The 13,370-nt window shown below is 36.1% G+C and overlaps 2 protein-coding genes across 4 annotated transcripts in view; both read right to left on the bottom strand.

Moving 5' to 3' along the window:
* The window catches only part of LOC6041771 (centrosomal protein of 162 kDa), a 30,294-nt gene extending 27,073 nt beyond the window's left edge, over positions 1 to 3,221 (bottom strand). For all 3 annotated transcript variants that reach the window (XM_038257369.1, XM_038257377.1, XM_038257374.1), the window contains exon 1: positions 2,393 to 3,221. In XM_038257369.1, coding sequence (XP_038113297.1) covers positions 2,393 to 2,860 — 468 coding nt within the window. In that variant the 5' untranslated portion in view covers positions 2,861 to 3,221. The remainder of the gene's footprint in view (positions 1 to 2,392) is intronic.
* A 3,053-nt stretch (positions 3,222 to 6,274) lies between these two features.
* Positions 6,275 to 7,737, bottom strand: LOC6041768 (nucleoporin Nup43). The gene is made up of 2 exons (XM_001850934.2): positions 6,835 to 7,737; positions 6,275 to 6,776 (listed from the first exon to the last, which is right to left on the bottom strand). The coding sequence occupies exons 1-2, from the start codon at positions 7,558 to 7,560 to the stop codon at positions 6,354 to 6,356; spliced, it is 1,149 nt and encodes a 382-aa protein (XP_001850986.2). The 5' UTR covers positions 7,561 to 7,737; the 3' UTR covers positions 6,275 to 6,353.
* Between the last annotated feature and the right edge of the window lie 5,633 nt (positions 7,738 to 13,370).

Genomic DNA, 13,370 nt, shown 5'->3' with positions numbered 1-13,370 from the left:
AAAATTCTTAAAATTCTTAAAATTCTTAAAATTCATAAAAATCTTTAAATTCTTAAAAATCTTTAAAATCTTTAAATTCTAAAAAATCTTAAAATTCTAAAAATTCTTAAAATTCTTAAAATTCATAAAATTCTTAAAATCCTTAAAAAAAATTAAAATCTTAAAATTCTTAAAAAAATTCAATTCTTAAAATTCTTATTTTTTTTAAATTCTTAAAATTCTTTAAATTTTTTGAATTCTTTAAATTCTTTGACTTATTTTTTTTAAATTCTATAGATTCTTCAAATTCTAAATTTTTTGAAATAACATGAGGCGGTTACTGAGCGGCGATAGGGGTATCGATTTTGAACATTCGGAAAAGACGTGTTTTTCAATAATTGCAGCCTGAAATGGTGATGATATGGAAATTTGGTGTCAAAGTGACTTTTATGTAAAATTGGATTTCGTATTGAACAGGGACTAATTTTTACCCCTAAGAACAACGTTTCACGCTAATCGAAGAGGGATCGGCGAATTTTTTTCCGATTTCGAGTGAGTTGACAGAGCCAAATTCTTTATTTTTTAATCCTGTAAATTTAATAAAGTCTTTAAAAGTTTTTTTTTTTAATTTTCTGAGTTCTCTATTTTTTATTCTTTGAATTCTGTTATTTAATTTTATTTTTTTTAATTTTCCATGTTCTCAAGTTTTTTAATTCTTTCAATTCATAGTTTTTTTTATTGCTTGGATTCTTGAAATTCTATAAATGTATTGAAAAAAAATCTCATATTTTTTATAGTTTTTTAAGATTTTTAATTTTTAAATAAAATTAAATTGCCTAAAATTAAAAAAATAATATTTTCCCCTATTTTACGAATCCTCTAAATTTGAATGTTTTAAAAATTTACATGTTTTTAATTTTCAAGAATTTTTAAATTCATAAATTTCTTTAAAGTTCATAAATAATCTTATAAATCTGAAAACAATTAAATAAAAATCTTCAAAACATTCTTTAAAAAAAAAATCTTAAGTTCTGTAAATTCTCCAGATGTTTGAAATCAGTTTCCGTTATTTACAACCACATAATACTCAATTTTTATTAAATCCGTTCTCAAGACGAACAATTTGGATGACTTGGGAAGAAGAAGTTTACATACAATTTGGAGGCCTTTTGTTTCGCATTTTTGTCGTGAATTGTGTGTGTGTGTGTCGATTGCGGGCGGTGGGGCAACGCGGTTGCTTGACAGGTTCGATCATTTTTTTAAGTGTCCCTTTTTCTCGCAATGATAATACCAGTCCTTTCTTTATCATCGTTGATCGGAAGGCACGCCGCCAGTTGAGTTTGTCGTAGGAATTGTTTTTCAAAATAACAGAGTGTTGATTGTGTTTCCTGCTTGCAGTCGATTGCAGGCGGCGAGGCCACGCACTTGCCTTATAGAATTATTCGTGTCTTGAGCGTTATTTTTGTTGAGTAATTGGTGTTTTGTTTTTTTTGTGCTCTGTAATCTTAATTAATTACTTTGTGATTTTAAAAGCCTTTCCTATATCATCGTTGATCGGAAGGCACGGCGTCGCGTAAATTGCGTATAAATTGTTCGAATAAGGTGTTAAATTTTCACGGTGAAAAAGCCATTTCTATCGTTGGTTAAAAGACACGTTGACATTTTGGATCGTCGAGTGAATAGTGGAGCAAAATTTTCATTTATTAGATATTGAAATAACTGTGTGTGAGTGCTTTCGATTTGATTGTTCAAAGCTTGGTTCAAGTAGAAATTATTAGGGTTAGATTACACGCCAAGCACTTTTCTTGTCAATAATCATAATTGCAGTACATTAGAAAACACCCGAATATGTATTACAAAAATTAGAGCAGCCCTACTGCGTTGTGTTTACCGTAGAGAAGATTCTGAGAACGGATCACATTTCAAAGAATCTACAGGGAAGGCAGGATGCGTGGACATACCGAACCAAACGCTCCGATTCATTAGACGGCAAAACAATGTTTTCACTTCAAGTATTTACTTAGAATGGGTATTTTTTTTTATAAGTTTCGGAGGCAATAGTCAATGACCAATGATAAACCAAATAAATTTAAATACAAAATGTGTGTTTTCAAATCCAAATCTCCCTATTTAGACTGTAATCCCGATTTGCTTAACACAATTCTTAAACCGTTTTTTTCTGATTAAGCATATAATTTAATGTTAAAAATTTGTGGTGCGATATTTGATATTAATTTTAATTGAAGACATATTTAAACATAACTTCCAACTTTGTAACACTCACGATACGCGAACGATAACCACGTTCGCAACAATGTTCCAAAATCAATACTGCATTATTCATTTTTACGGCATGAAACGTACCGCGAGCAACAACAACAAAAAACAGAAAGAAAAGGTCCATCCCACTCACCTTGGCCAACGCCAGCCGGCTCTCCTCCTCCCGCCGGGCGATTGCTTCCAGCTCCTCCAGCATGCCGTTCTCCTTCATCTCCATCGGCGTCGATTCGCAGGAAATGTCCCGCAGATCCACGCACCACGGTTCCCGGTGCACCACCACTCCTCCCCCTCCTCCCCCACCAAACAGGGGTTGCTTGCGCATCAGGCGTTCCGCCTCCCGCAGAATCTCGTCCACGGTGCGGTCATCCGCCGGATTCGTTCCGTCCAACCCAGCCAGCCGGCTCACCTGCTCCAGGATGCTGTCCACATCGTGGTCTTGCTGTTGTTGTTGTTGCTGACGGCCACACCCAGCGGCGACGCCCCCGTTGGAACCGGAAGTCGCGAGCAGGCAGCTCTGCTCGTTCCGGAGAAACTCCAGAAAGGACGATTCGCTCGTTATGTCATCTAGCTGCTGCTGCTGGGCCTCGAGCAACTTTTCCATTTCCTCCTCTTGCACTTCCCGGAAGTGTGAATCACATTAAAAAGTAGCGAGCTGTTTGTTTTTCTTGTCACGGGCACGAAAAAAGGACACAATCACGACGACACGACGCGCGGATCGAACGACGGACCGAAAACTGAAACAATCACGCAATTTCTGCGGTTCTTATCTTTCTTCTTGGCAGCCAGGGGGGGCCAGGTCGTCAAATTTTCACTCTTCTGTTTTCTTTCGTATTTTTCCACTCTGACAGGATCGGGAAAGTGGCTTGGGTGGAAAACTCAAAGTAGTCGAAGAAGAGCAGCAAGCCAAGGATAACGCGATTTGTGCGTGGGTGGGTGGGGAGGGAGGAAGTGTTTTTGTGGTGGGTCGATCGGGTCGCCAGGGTAAACATTGGAGGGGGGGTACGTTCACCGAGTGGGTTTTGTTTTGAATGAACGGAAAATCGTAGAACAGTTTGGGGAATGTGGGCTAAAATGCAGAACAAATTTGGTGATTAATTGGTTTAAGCTGTGCAATATCTTTCTTGTTTTCATAAACGAATATTAAATAAATAATTTTATCAAAATTTGATTGATTTGATTGGATTATTTAATAGTTTGAATAAATTTAACAAAATTTCTAAGGCCAATGCAAATTTTTGTTTAGTTTTGTCCCTTCCCACATTTCGAAATATTCCAAAAATATTTTATTTTATTTAAATTATTCAATAATATGTCATTAAATGTTTTAACATTATTATTTTTTATAATAAGGAGTATAAAAAGTTTTCCAAAGAACAAAAGTTGCTTAAAATGACCTCCTGAGCAAGGAAAAAAATCGGACAGTACAGGGTTAAGCATACAAACTGAGTTTTTTTTTATTAGAATTGAAAAAATCAAGAATATTAACAATAGGGTCCTCAAGCCCTAAGTAAATTTTTAAGAACAACGTAAAAAAACGCGAAAAAAACCCTTCTGATCCAAGCTTCTGATCACTTTTTTTTTATTTTTATCAAAAAAATAAATAAATTGGCAAGACAACATTTTTTAATGGATCAACTTTGGTCCCCTTTGAAGGAGCTGTCAATTAGGACCATTTCTGTCAAGATGGCCGCGAAGTTAATTTTTTTTTAATTGATATAAAACACCATTTACAATCCTTTGCGGTCGTACAAAGGGTCATTGTTTTCAGAAAAGTAAGCTTTATCGTTGTGAACAATAATATAACAAATTTTAAGAATTTGATGAGTTAAAAAAATAAAAGAATATAAAAAATTAAAAATAAATTAATTTTTTTTTATATTTTAAAAATATTTTCCTTTGCGCTGGCAGTTGACCTCTAAGACCGTTTGAGATCTATCTCGACAATTATTTTTTAATATTTATGTTTGAAGAATTTCTGTAATTATTATTTAGATGTAATTAATGCTTAGATTTTTTTTAATAATTAAAAGAATTTGAATGTATTTAAGCATTCTAAGATATTTAAGCAAGATAAAGAATTCAAAGATTTTTTTGTTATTTTAAAAATTCAATATTTTGTCTTGAATATAAGAAATTTTAAAAAGATTTAAGATTTAAGAATTCAAGATTTTTTTAGAGTACTAAAATATTTAAGAATTTTATAAATTTCAAGAATATTTAATAATGATAATACATTATTTAAGGAACATTACTTACATAATTTAAAGCATTATAAAAAGACGAGTTCAAGAATTGACGAGTTCAAAAAACCTCGAGAAAATTAAAAGTGAAACAAATGATTAAAAAAACAAGAATTTATTTCATTCAATTAACAGTTTGAAGAATTTCTGTAATTTTGAAAATTCTAATACATTGAAGAGTTTAAGAAATGTTGATTTTTTTCTTAAAACAGATATTTGTTATTACTTTAAGAATCTAACATTTTATCATATATTTTAGGAATTATTAAAATATTTGAGAATTCAAGTATTTAGGACTTTTTTAGAGTACTAAAATATTTGGAAAATTTATAAACTTAAAAAGTATTTAAAAACTAATTATAATACTTTATTTTAGGAACATTACATACAAAATTTAAAACATTACATTATTGAAAAAAAAACAAGAATTTATTTCATTCACTATTAATTTGAAGAATTTCTGTAATTTTAAAAATTCCAGATCAAGTTTCAGAAATGTTGACAATTTATCTTAAAATTAAAAAAAATATTAGAATTCTATTTTTTCTTAAATTTCTAGGAATTACAAAAAGATTTAAGAATTCAAGAATTAAAAAAAAATCAGAGTACTAAAATATAAAAAAAAGTTTCAAGAATGTACATTATTTAAGGATCATTATAAACAAAATTTAAAGCATTAAAAAATACGAGTTTTGTGAATTTGAAAAAATCAAAAACTATAAATAATTTAAAAGTAAAAAATAATTCGAAAAATGAAATTTTGAACGATTTCTGTAATTTTAAAAATTCTAAAACATTTAAAAGTTTCAAAAATGTTGAGAATTAAGAACACGAAAAAATTTAAGCATTCTAAAATATTTGAGGAAAAACAAGAACTCTTGATATTAAGGATTTAATATTTTAGGAATAAGTCGAATACCAATTTTAAGAACCTTAAGAATTTTATTAGTTTTAGTAAATTGAAGGATTGTATAAAAAAAATTAAAACGCCAAGAATTCACGAATTTTATTTGAATACTACGAATTATTTGTAATGATATCATGAATTTTAAAATTATAGTAATTTAATCTGAATAAAAAAATACGATGAGGCTGAAGAATAACATTATCTATAATTGTCAGTAATTTAATCCCGAGTGCCCAAGTTTAATTGATGCTTAGAAGGTGTATTAAGAACTTTGATAATTTTTTTTATAAATTTCAAGAGTTTTACGAATTTTGAGATTTTTTTTTAGAATTTTAAGAATAATTATTGTTAGAATTTAAAAAGATAGGGAATAATTAATTTTAAGAATTGAGATAATTATAAAAATATTGAAGTGTTAGGAATTTTAAGTTTCATTTATTTTTAAATTTTCAAGGATTTTATGGAAAAAACATATTATGTTTATTTTGAAGAACTTATTTTTTTTAATTCAGAGAATTTGAAATATTTTAAGAACCGTCATTAGGGGTGACATTGGGTTTGGGGGGTGAGATGGGCCATACAAATTTCAGCATTTTTGTATGACTTAATCTCATCCCAGACCCAATTTCACCCCTGAAGACGGAATATCAGGAATATTATTAATCTCAATAAAATAAAGAATTTTAAAAAGTTAAAAACCTAAAATTTGAAGAATTTAAATAACATTAAAATCTTAAGAATTTTAAGATTTTAAAATTTTTATGATTTTTGAGATTTTTAAACAGTAAACTTGATTTGCCATTAACTTTTATCAAAAAATCTAAATTAAATAATTGCAATTTCTTTGCCACAACTGAAAAACGGTTCATAATTTCAGAAAACTTTATTGTGCATGTGAAAAAAGACGTTTGAAAGCGTAATAAACAACTTCAAGGAACCCTCTCATTTTAAACAACATTCTCCACCAAGTAGATGGCCTCGTTGTCTCCGCCGCAAATGACCTTGGACCGGCACGAATCGAACGAGTTGATGGCCTTCCGGATTCCGCTCAGCAGCGACGTGACGGCAATTTTGCTTTTGGCCCGCTCCCCGTTCAGCCACGGGTTGTTCGTATCCGATGCGGCGGCGGCGGCCATCACCGAACTCGTGTCGTGCATGAATCCGGTCGCGGAGGCCGCACTCGGAAGCGTGTTCTGGTTCCACTGCCACAACTCACCCCCTTCTGAGGCGGAAAAGAGTCGCGAGGGTTGCGTCCGGTGGAAGGCCAACTCCGTGATGGCGTGCTCGTGCGCTTTCAGGTAGGACGCTGGGAACTGGGGCTGACGCAGGTCCCACACCGTGATGGAGCCCTCCTCGCTGCCGGCCAGAATCTAGGGGGGGATAAAAGTTAATTTCAAATTTGTTTAATGTTTCCTAAATGATTCTCACGATATGCCGCTGCGTCGGATGATACGCCAGACACGTGACACTGTTGGACCGCTTCTCGTCCTCGCAGGACACCGCAAAGCTCCCGGTCGGCTTCTGGCTCTCGGCACGAATGTCGAAGCACTTGATGATGCCCAGCCGGTTCCCCGTGAGCACCTCCTTCGGGTTCAAAAACGCCACACAGCTAATCGTGCAACTGTCCGCACCGGAAATGCTCCGCAGCACCTTCTGCCCCACCGTCGACAGCACGTTCAACCGGCCATCCTCCCCAACCGTGGCCACGTCCGTGTCGTGCACGGAAAGCGCCGTACAGGGCGCCCCGTTCAGCGTGCTAAACGTATCGAACCGGTGCAGATTCTCAAACCGGAAACGCTCCTGCAGCTGGTCCTCGTCCCGCTCCCTATCCAACGCAATCAAACTGACGAATCCCTCCGTGTTCGACACCACACAGTGCCCCTCCCCCACAAACTCCAACCCGCTAATGTCCCCCGTGAAGCAGATCTCCGCCGTGCAGCGCGGCACAAACTCGTTCTCGTCCTCCTCATCCAGCCCCCCTCCGTAATCGTTCCGCACCAGCTTCCACAGCTTCACGTTGTTCACGTCCAGGTCCCAGCTGGTCGTGATGAAGTTGCTCGACTCGTCGTACTGTTCCGGAATCCACCGGATGCGGGAAACCTTCTCCGAGATGAACGTGCTGTTCACCCGGGTCGCGGTGCCTTCCGTGAGCATTATTGGTCCGCACTATCGATCCGAAAAACGCGCTGGCCTAATTTTACCTTGGCTTTTTTTTGCTTTGCTTGGCGGATTTTTGGGGTGGTGGACACACGCGAAACGGATGAGGATCGCGAAGATGCAAAACAAACTGACGACTCGCGGCCGCGGCAGAGCGAAATGCGCGCTGTCAAAATTGAGATTGAAAATAAAACAAAAACTGTTATACGGGGTAAGTTCGCAGGTTGAAATAAAGTTTTGGAGTTCGATAACAGCAATCAGGAACCTTACAAATGTAAAGAAGGAGAATCCATTCCGAAGTTTTTTTTAAAAGGTCAGAATTTTAATGAACCTAATTTTTGTTTTATTGCTTTTTGTTGGTGTTTTTATTTTCGCTTGTTTTTTTTTCATAAAATTATTTTTATTAGGTCTTTTTCGGTACTGGGACCTGGTTAGGACCGAGTCGGCTTTTGTAATTACATTTGACTTAATAATTACAGAGAATATACTCTCAGATTCCAAAATATCTATTTAGTTTTCTTTCAGTTAGTTTTCCTTCTGTTAGTTTTTCTTCAGTTAGAATAACTCGCCTTCACACAAAGCCGTCGTTTCTGGTTTGCACCGGATGCAAAGCAAGATCGCCCCAGCAGCTGGACACCGAGTTGCGGCTGAGGACAAAACGCAAAGGCCAGCAGAGCCAACCAAGACCCCTACACAATCCCCCTTCCCTTCCCACGCCTTGTCCTTAACATCAATCCCTTCCCTACACTCCCTGTTCAACTTTCGTTGGGTTTGGTCGTCTTTCGAGCTAGCTTAGCGCGTTTTCGACGGTGTTTTGTTAACTTTCGCCGACGGCCATGTCGGCGGCCGCGACGGTGGAGAGTGAGTGGACGGAGCACAGGGCTGAGAATGGAAGGACGTTCTACTGGAACGCGGCCTTGAGGAAAAGTGTGTGGGAGAAACCGGACGGGTTTCAACCCAAGACGCAGGCGGCGACGGGCATGGAGGTGGAAGACTCCGAAGGTGGTCAAGGTTCGCCGCAGGAAGGCTAAGGAGGAAATCAACGTCGGCGATGGCGGCAACGACGGCGATGTGGAGAAACTGCTCAGCAACAACAAGTTCAGCCCGCTAGCGGAGGAGAGCAACAACAACAACAATGCGAACCCAGCAGCAGAAAAAACCACCCCCGTGGTACCAGCAACCGGCAAGTCGGCCGGGGAGAAGAAGCAGCCGCCGCTGGTGGTGAAAGAAATGAGCTTCGCCCGCCTTGCGAAGGTGATGGCGACATGTGATGTCCAGCCGGAACACAAACTGACGCGGAACGGCACCAAAATTACGTGCTTCTCGAGCGACGACTTCGATACGGTGCAAGCTCACCTGAAGAAGAACAAGGTGCAGTTCTACACGCACGGAAAGCGCAGTGCGAGACCGCACCGGGTAGTAATGCGAGGTCTACCGAACCCGGAACCGGATTACGTCAAGGAGCTGCTCAAGACGGAACATCAGCTGGACGTCTTGGCAGTACACGCCATCAGGCGGAAGCAGCAGCTTCCCGCCATCGATGAGACGCCTTTCATCGTGCTCTTCCCCAAGGGGCATACCAGTCTGAAGGAGTTGAGTAGCAAGGTAAAGAAAGTGGGACCAGTCGTCGTCCGGTGGGTGGCCTACCGGAACAAAGAACCGCACGTGACCCAGTGCAAGAACTGCTTGCAGTTTGGTCACGGAACCAGTAACTGCCATCTCAAGCCCAGGTGCAGCAGCTGTGGGGGTGCCCATAGCACGGAAAAGTGCAAAGCAGAAGAAACGGAAGCCAAGAAGTGTGTCAACTGCTCTGGATCTCACGAGGGTCTGGACCGCAGCTGTCCCAAACGTGCGCAGTTCATCCAGTCGAGGCAGCAGGCGTCCACGCCGAAGCCGCCAGCATGGAAGAAGAACAAACAGACTCCGGCAGGAGCTGCGTTCACCGCGGCGGATTTTCCTCCGCTACCTGGAACGGTGCCGTCCGTTGAACCGGAAAATAAACATCCTCGTCCCGCAGGAAGAAGTCGAGAAGATACTGGCGCCGGCGCCGGTGCAACCCCGAAGGAGCAACAAGGCGAACGGAAGCTGTACAGCGAGTCGGAGCTGTGGGCCATTTACCGAGAATACAGAGTACGCTTGAGGCAGTGCAAGACACCCGAGGAACAGATTGATGTGATCGCACACTTGCTGACACACGGCGCGGGAAAATGATCATCTTCTTCAGTTACGTTTTTTTTTCTTTTATTATTTTTGTACCATTGAACCTCGGTCCTAACCTGGTCACAGCACCTAAAAGGACCTAATAAAAATAAGTTACGAAAAAAAAAAATCCCTTCCCTACTAACCCCGAGTAGGCCGCGGGTAATCGGCTCCCCTCCCACTAACATTTACACACAAGATCCTCTGTAATTATTAAGCCAAATGTAATTACAAAAGCCGACTCGGTCCTAACCAGGTCCCAGTACCGAAAAGGACCTAATAAAAATAATTTTATGAAAAAAAAAATATTACAGAGGATCTTGTGTGTAAATGTTAGTGGGAGGGGAGCTATTTTCACTTGTTCCTGATGGCAAATTAGGTATAATATTTGACTTAAATCAAAATAAATAAACTTAATTTATAAGGGATTTTTATCGTATGCTTAAAAATAAAAATAAATTATGCATGCCAAAAAAAGTCATCAATAGTACAGTTCATAAGTTTTTTTACCTGGGTCTCGTGGCGCAGGGGTAGCGGCTTCGGCTGCCGATCCCGATGATGCTATGAGACGCGGGTTCGATTCCCGCCTTATCCACTGAGCTTCTATCGGATGGTGAAGTAAAACGTCGGTCCCGGTTTCTCCTGTCTCGTCAGAGGCGCTGGAGCAGAAATCCCACGTTAGAGGAAGGCCATGCCCCGGGGGGCGTAGTGCCAATAGTTTCGTTTAAGTTTTTTTTAAAATGTTTTTCGTTGAAATTCCGTTAAAATTAGAATGAAACTGCTAAAATGTATGCAGCAAGGTATGCAGCATCACTTTACTGTAATCAGTGAATAAATAAATTTTTAATTTATTTAAGTTATGTATGTCTATCTTTCCACAGCCGGCTGTCTAAGACTAGACCATTTCATTTAAAATTTAACAACCGATAAACGGGAAATGTCTCATCCGCAGCATCCGATTGTTTGCCTTGAGAATAATATATAACATCTTTCAACAAACACTATGATTTTGGGTCGCATCATCATCTTCTATGATGAATCCTGACCAAACACCCTATCCTACTAACAAGTTTTCAGGTTCCTGGCGCTCGTGGGGTGTAAGCACAGAGTAAATCAGCTGCCCTAGTAGCAACCTGCGCTAACTAACATTCCCGTCCCTAAAATCGAGGTCTACAAACTGACATGGCGGGCGCCGTTGGTGGCCAATGACTGTTACCTATTCGCAACTGATCTAGCTTTAGCAATCATGGTGTTTTATCTTTTCAGCGCATTCATACATGCTGTTGATAAGGGAAACGCCACTAGATCGTCGAAGCCTATAATCAGTAGTGCTGAAAGGATATTACGGTTCTGTTCAGCAACGGAGGGGCAACCATGGGTGATCTCTCATGCTCATGCTCATGCTCATTTATTTAAGTTATGTATGATTTTATGAATTTTAATTTCAAAAATGCTTAAAAAATTTAAATATTTTTAAAACTCTAAGAATTTTAGGCTTTTTATTTTGAATTTTGGAATTATTAAAAATTATAAGAATATTAAAAAAAAAAACAAGCAATTGAAGAATTTAATGAAGACAGATTTTAATAGTTTATTTTGTTTAAATTGTATTTTTTTAGTCTGACATTTTTTTTAGAGATTTGAGAATTTTTAAATAAAACTAAAATTAAATAAAAATTATACCGAATTCTATATTTTTAAAGAATTATAAGAGAATAAAAAAACTATAAATTCTAAAACAAAAAAAACAATGGAAAAATTAGACATTTAAGGAATTTTATGAATACAAATTTTAAATTTTATTTTTTTTTGAATTCTAAGAGTTTTAAGAATTTTAGTATTTTTTTAATATTAAAAGTTTTTTAAAAATTTAAGGAAATCGAAGAAACAAAAAAAACAAAAACATTGCAAATTTGAGTTTTTTTTTTATTTAAAATTGAAAAATACATAATTTGGAGATTTATTTTTTTATTATTGAAGTGTTTTGAGAACATTTGAAAAATCAAAAGGATTTGAAGAATTTTAAAATTTTGAAAAATCAAAGAATGTAAAAAAAGTTAAGAATCTTAGGAATATTTAAAATTCAGAAAAATATATATTTTTTTAAATAAAAGTATTTATAGAATTTCTGAAGATTCTGTTAAAGATTTTTAAAGAATTTTACGAATTTTATAACTATGTATCTTAAGAATTCATAAATATTATGAAGTTTATAAATTTTGTGAAGTTTATTAATTGTATTTTGATTAGAAATTATATGAACTTGAAGATTTTTATAAATTTAAAATGTTTAAGAATTCCAATTATTTACGAGTTTTAAGGCATTTCAGATGGACTTTTATAGCATCGGTAGAGTTACAGGTAAACAGTTGGACTCACAATCCAAAGGTCGTCGGTTCAAATCCCGTGGTGGATAGGAGTTTTGATGTGAAAATCGGTTTGGATTCAAAGACCTAGTTTCGAATAGGAATTTCGGAATGGAGAACGCCAAGGCCATTCTGTAGAGAAAACATTTATTTTAAAGTGAAAAAAGTTATGGATTTAAAAAAGTAATTTGAAGATTTTTTTGAATAAAAGTTCAACCATTTCAGTTATTTTCAATTAAAAAAATGAATTCCCAATGAATTTTATTAGTTTAATATTTAAATTTTAAGCATTTCATGAACTTTAAGAATTTAATAAATTTAATAAATTTGATAAATTTCACGTTTTTCTATGAATTGAATATTTTTTGTAAATTGAAAAAAATAGGAATATTACGAATTTTAAAAACCTTTAGATTTTTAAAATTTTGTATAACCTTTCGAATTTCTAAGAATCTTAAATATTCATGTGAAAAATGTCAATGGGTCAGTGTGAATTTGTATATACTCAGTCTTTCCTATTCTTGTCTTTGCATGTTTCATTAAGAATGAGCAGGACAGAGTGCTTTTGAAGAATATTCCAATAATATCAGCAATCTAAGCTTCATTTTAGGACCCAATTAACAAAATTTTATGTTTTCACAAATTCATAAATATATATTTATGAATTTGTGAAAACATAAAATTTTGATAATTGGGTCCTAAAATGAAGCTTAGATTGCTGATATTATTGTTTACAGCGATAAAGCTTATTTTTCTGAGTACAATGACCCTTTGTACGGCCACAAAGAGTTTAAAATGGATTTTTAAATCAATTTTGAAAAATTATCCTCGCGGTCCTTCTTGACAGAAAAGTTCCTACTTGACAGCTCGTTCCAAGGGGACCATAGTTGATCCATCGAAAAAATGTTGAATTGTCAATTTTTTTTTTGCATTAAAATGAAAAAAAGTGATCAGAAATGGTTTTTAAACGTGTATTTTACCGTTGTACATAAAAATTGACATAGGGCTTTAGTACCCAATTGTTACATCTTTTTGACTTTTGAGATTTAAAACTACATTTTTTTGGATATTTCGACGCCAACATTTCAAAAAGCATCATGTACAAACCATGCGTTTTGAGAAAAACGCATTTGAGTGTTAAGCATCATTTTTCAATTCCAATTTTAATATAAAAGCAAAAGAAGATGTTCTAATGATAACAAACGATGACCCATTCAATTAAATTTAAATTTAAATTAAAAC

This window comes from Culex quinquefasciatus, chromosome 1, assembly GCF_015732765.1.
Source record: "Culex quinquefasciatus strain JHB chromosome 1, VPISU_Cqui_1.0_pri_paternal, whole genome shotgun sequence".
Classification (NCBI taxonomy): Eukaryota; Metazoa; Arthropoda; class Insecta; order Diptera; family Culicidae; genus Culex; species Culex quinquefasciatus.
Note: the sequence above shows the minus strand (reverse complement) of the source record. Positions and strands in the feature narration are given on the sequence as shown.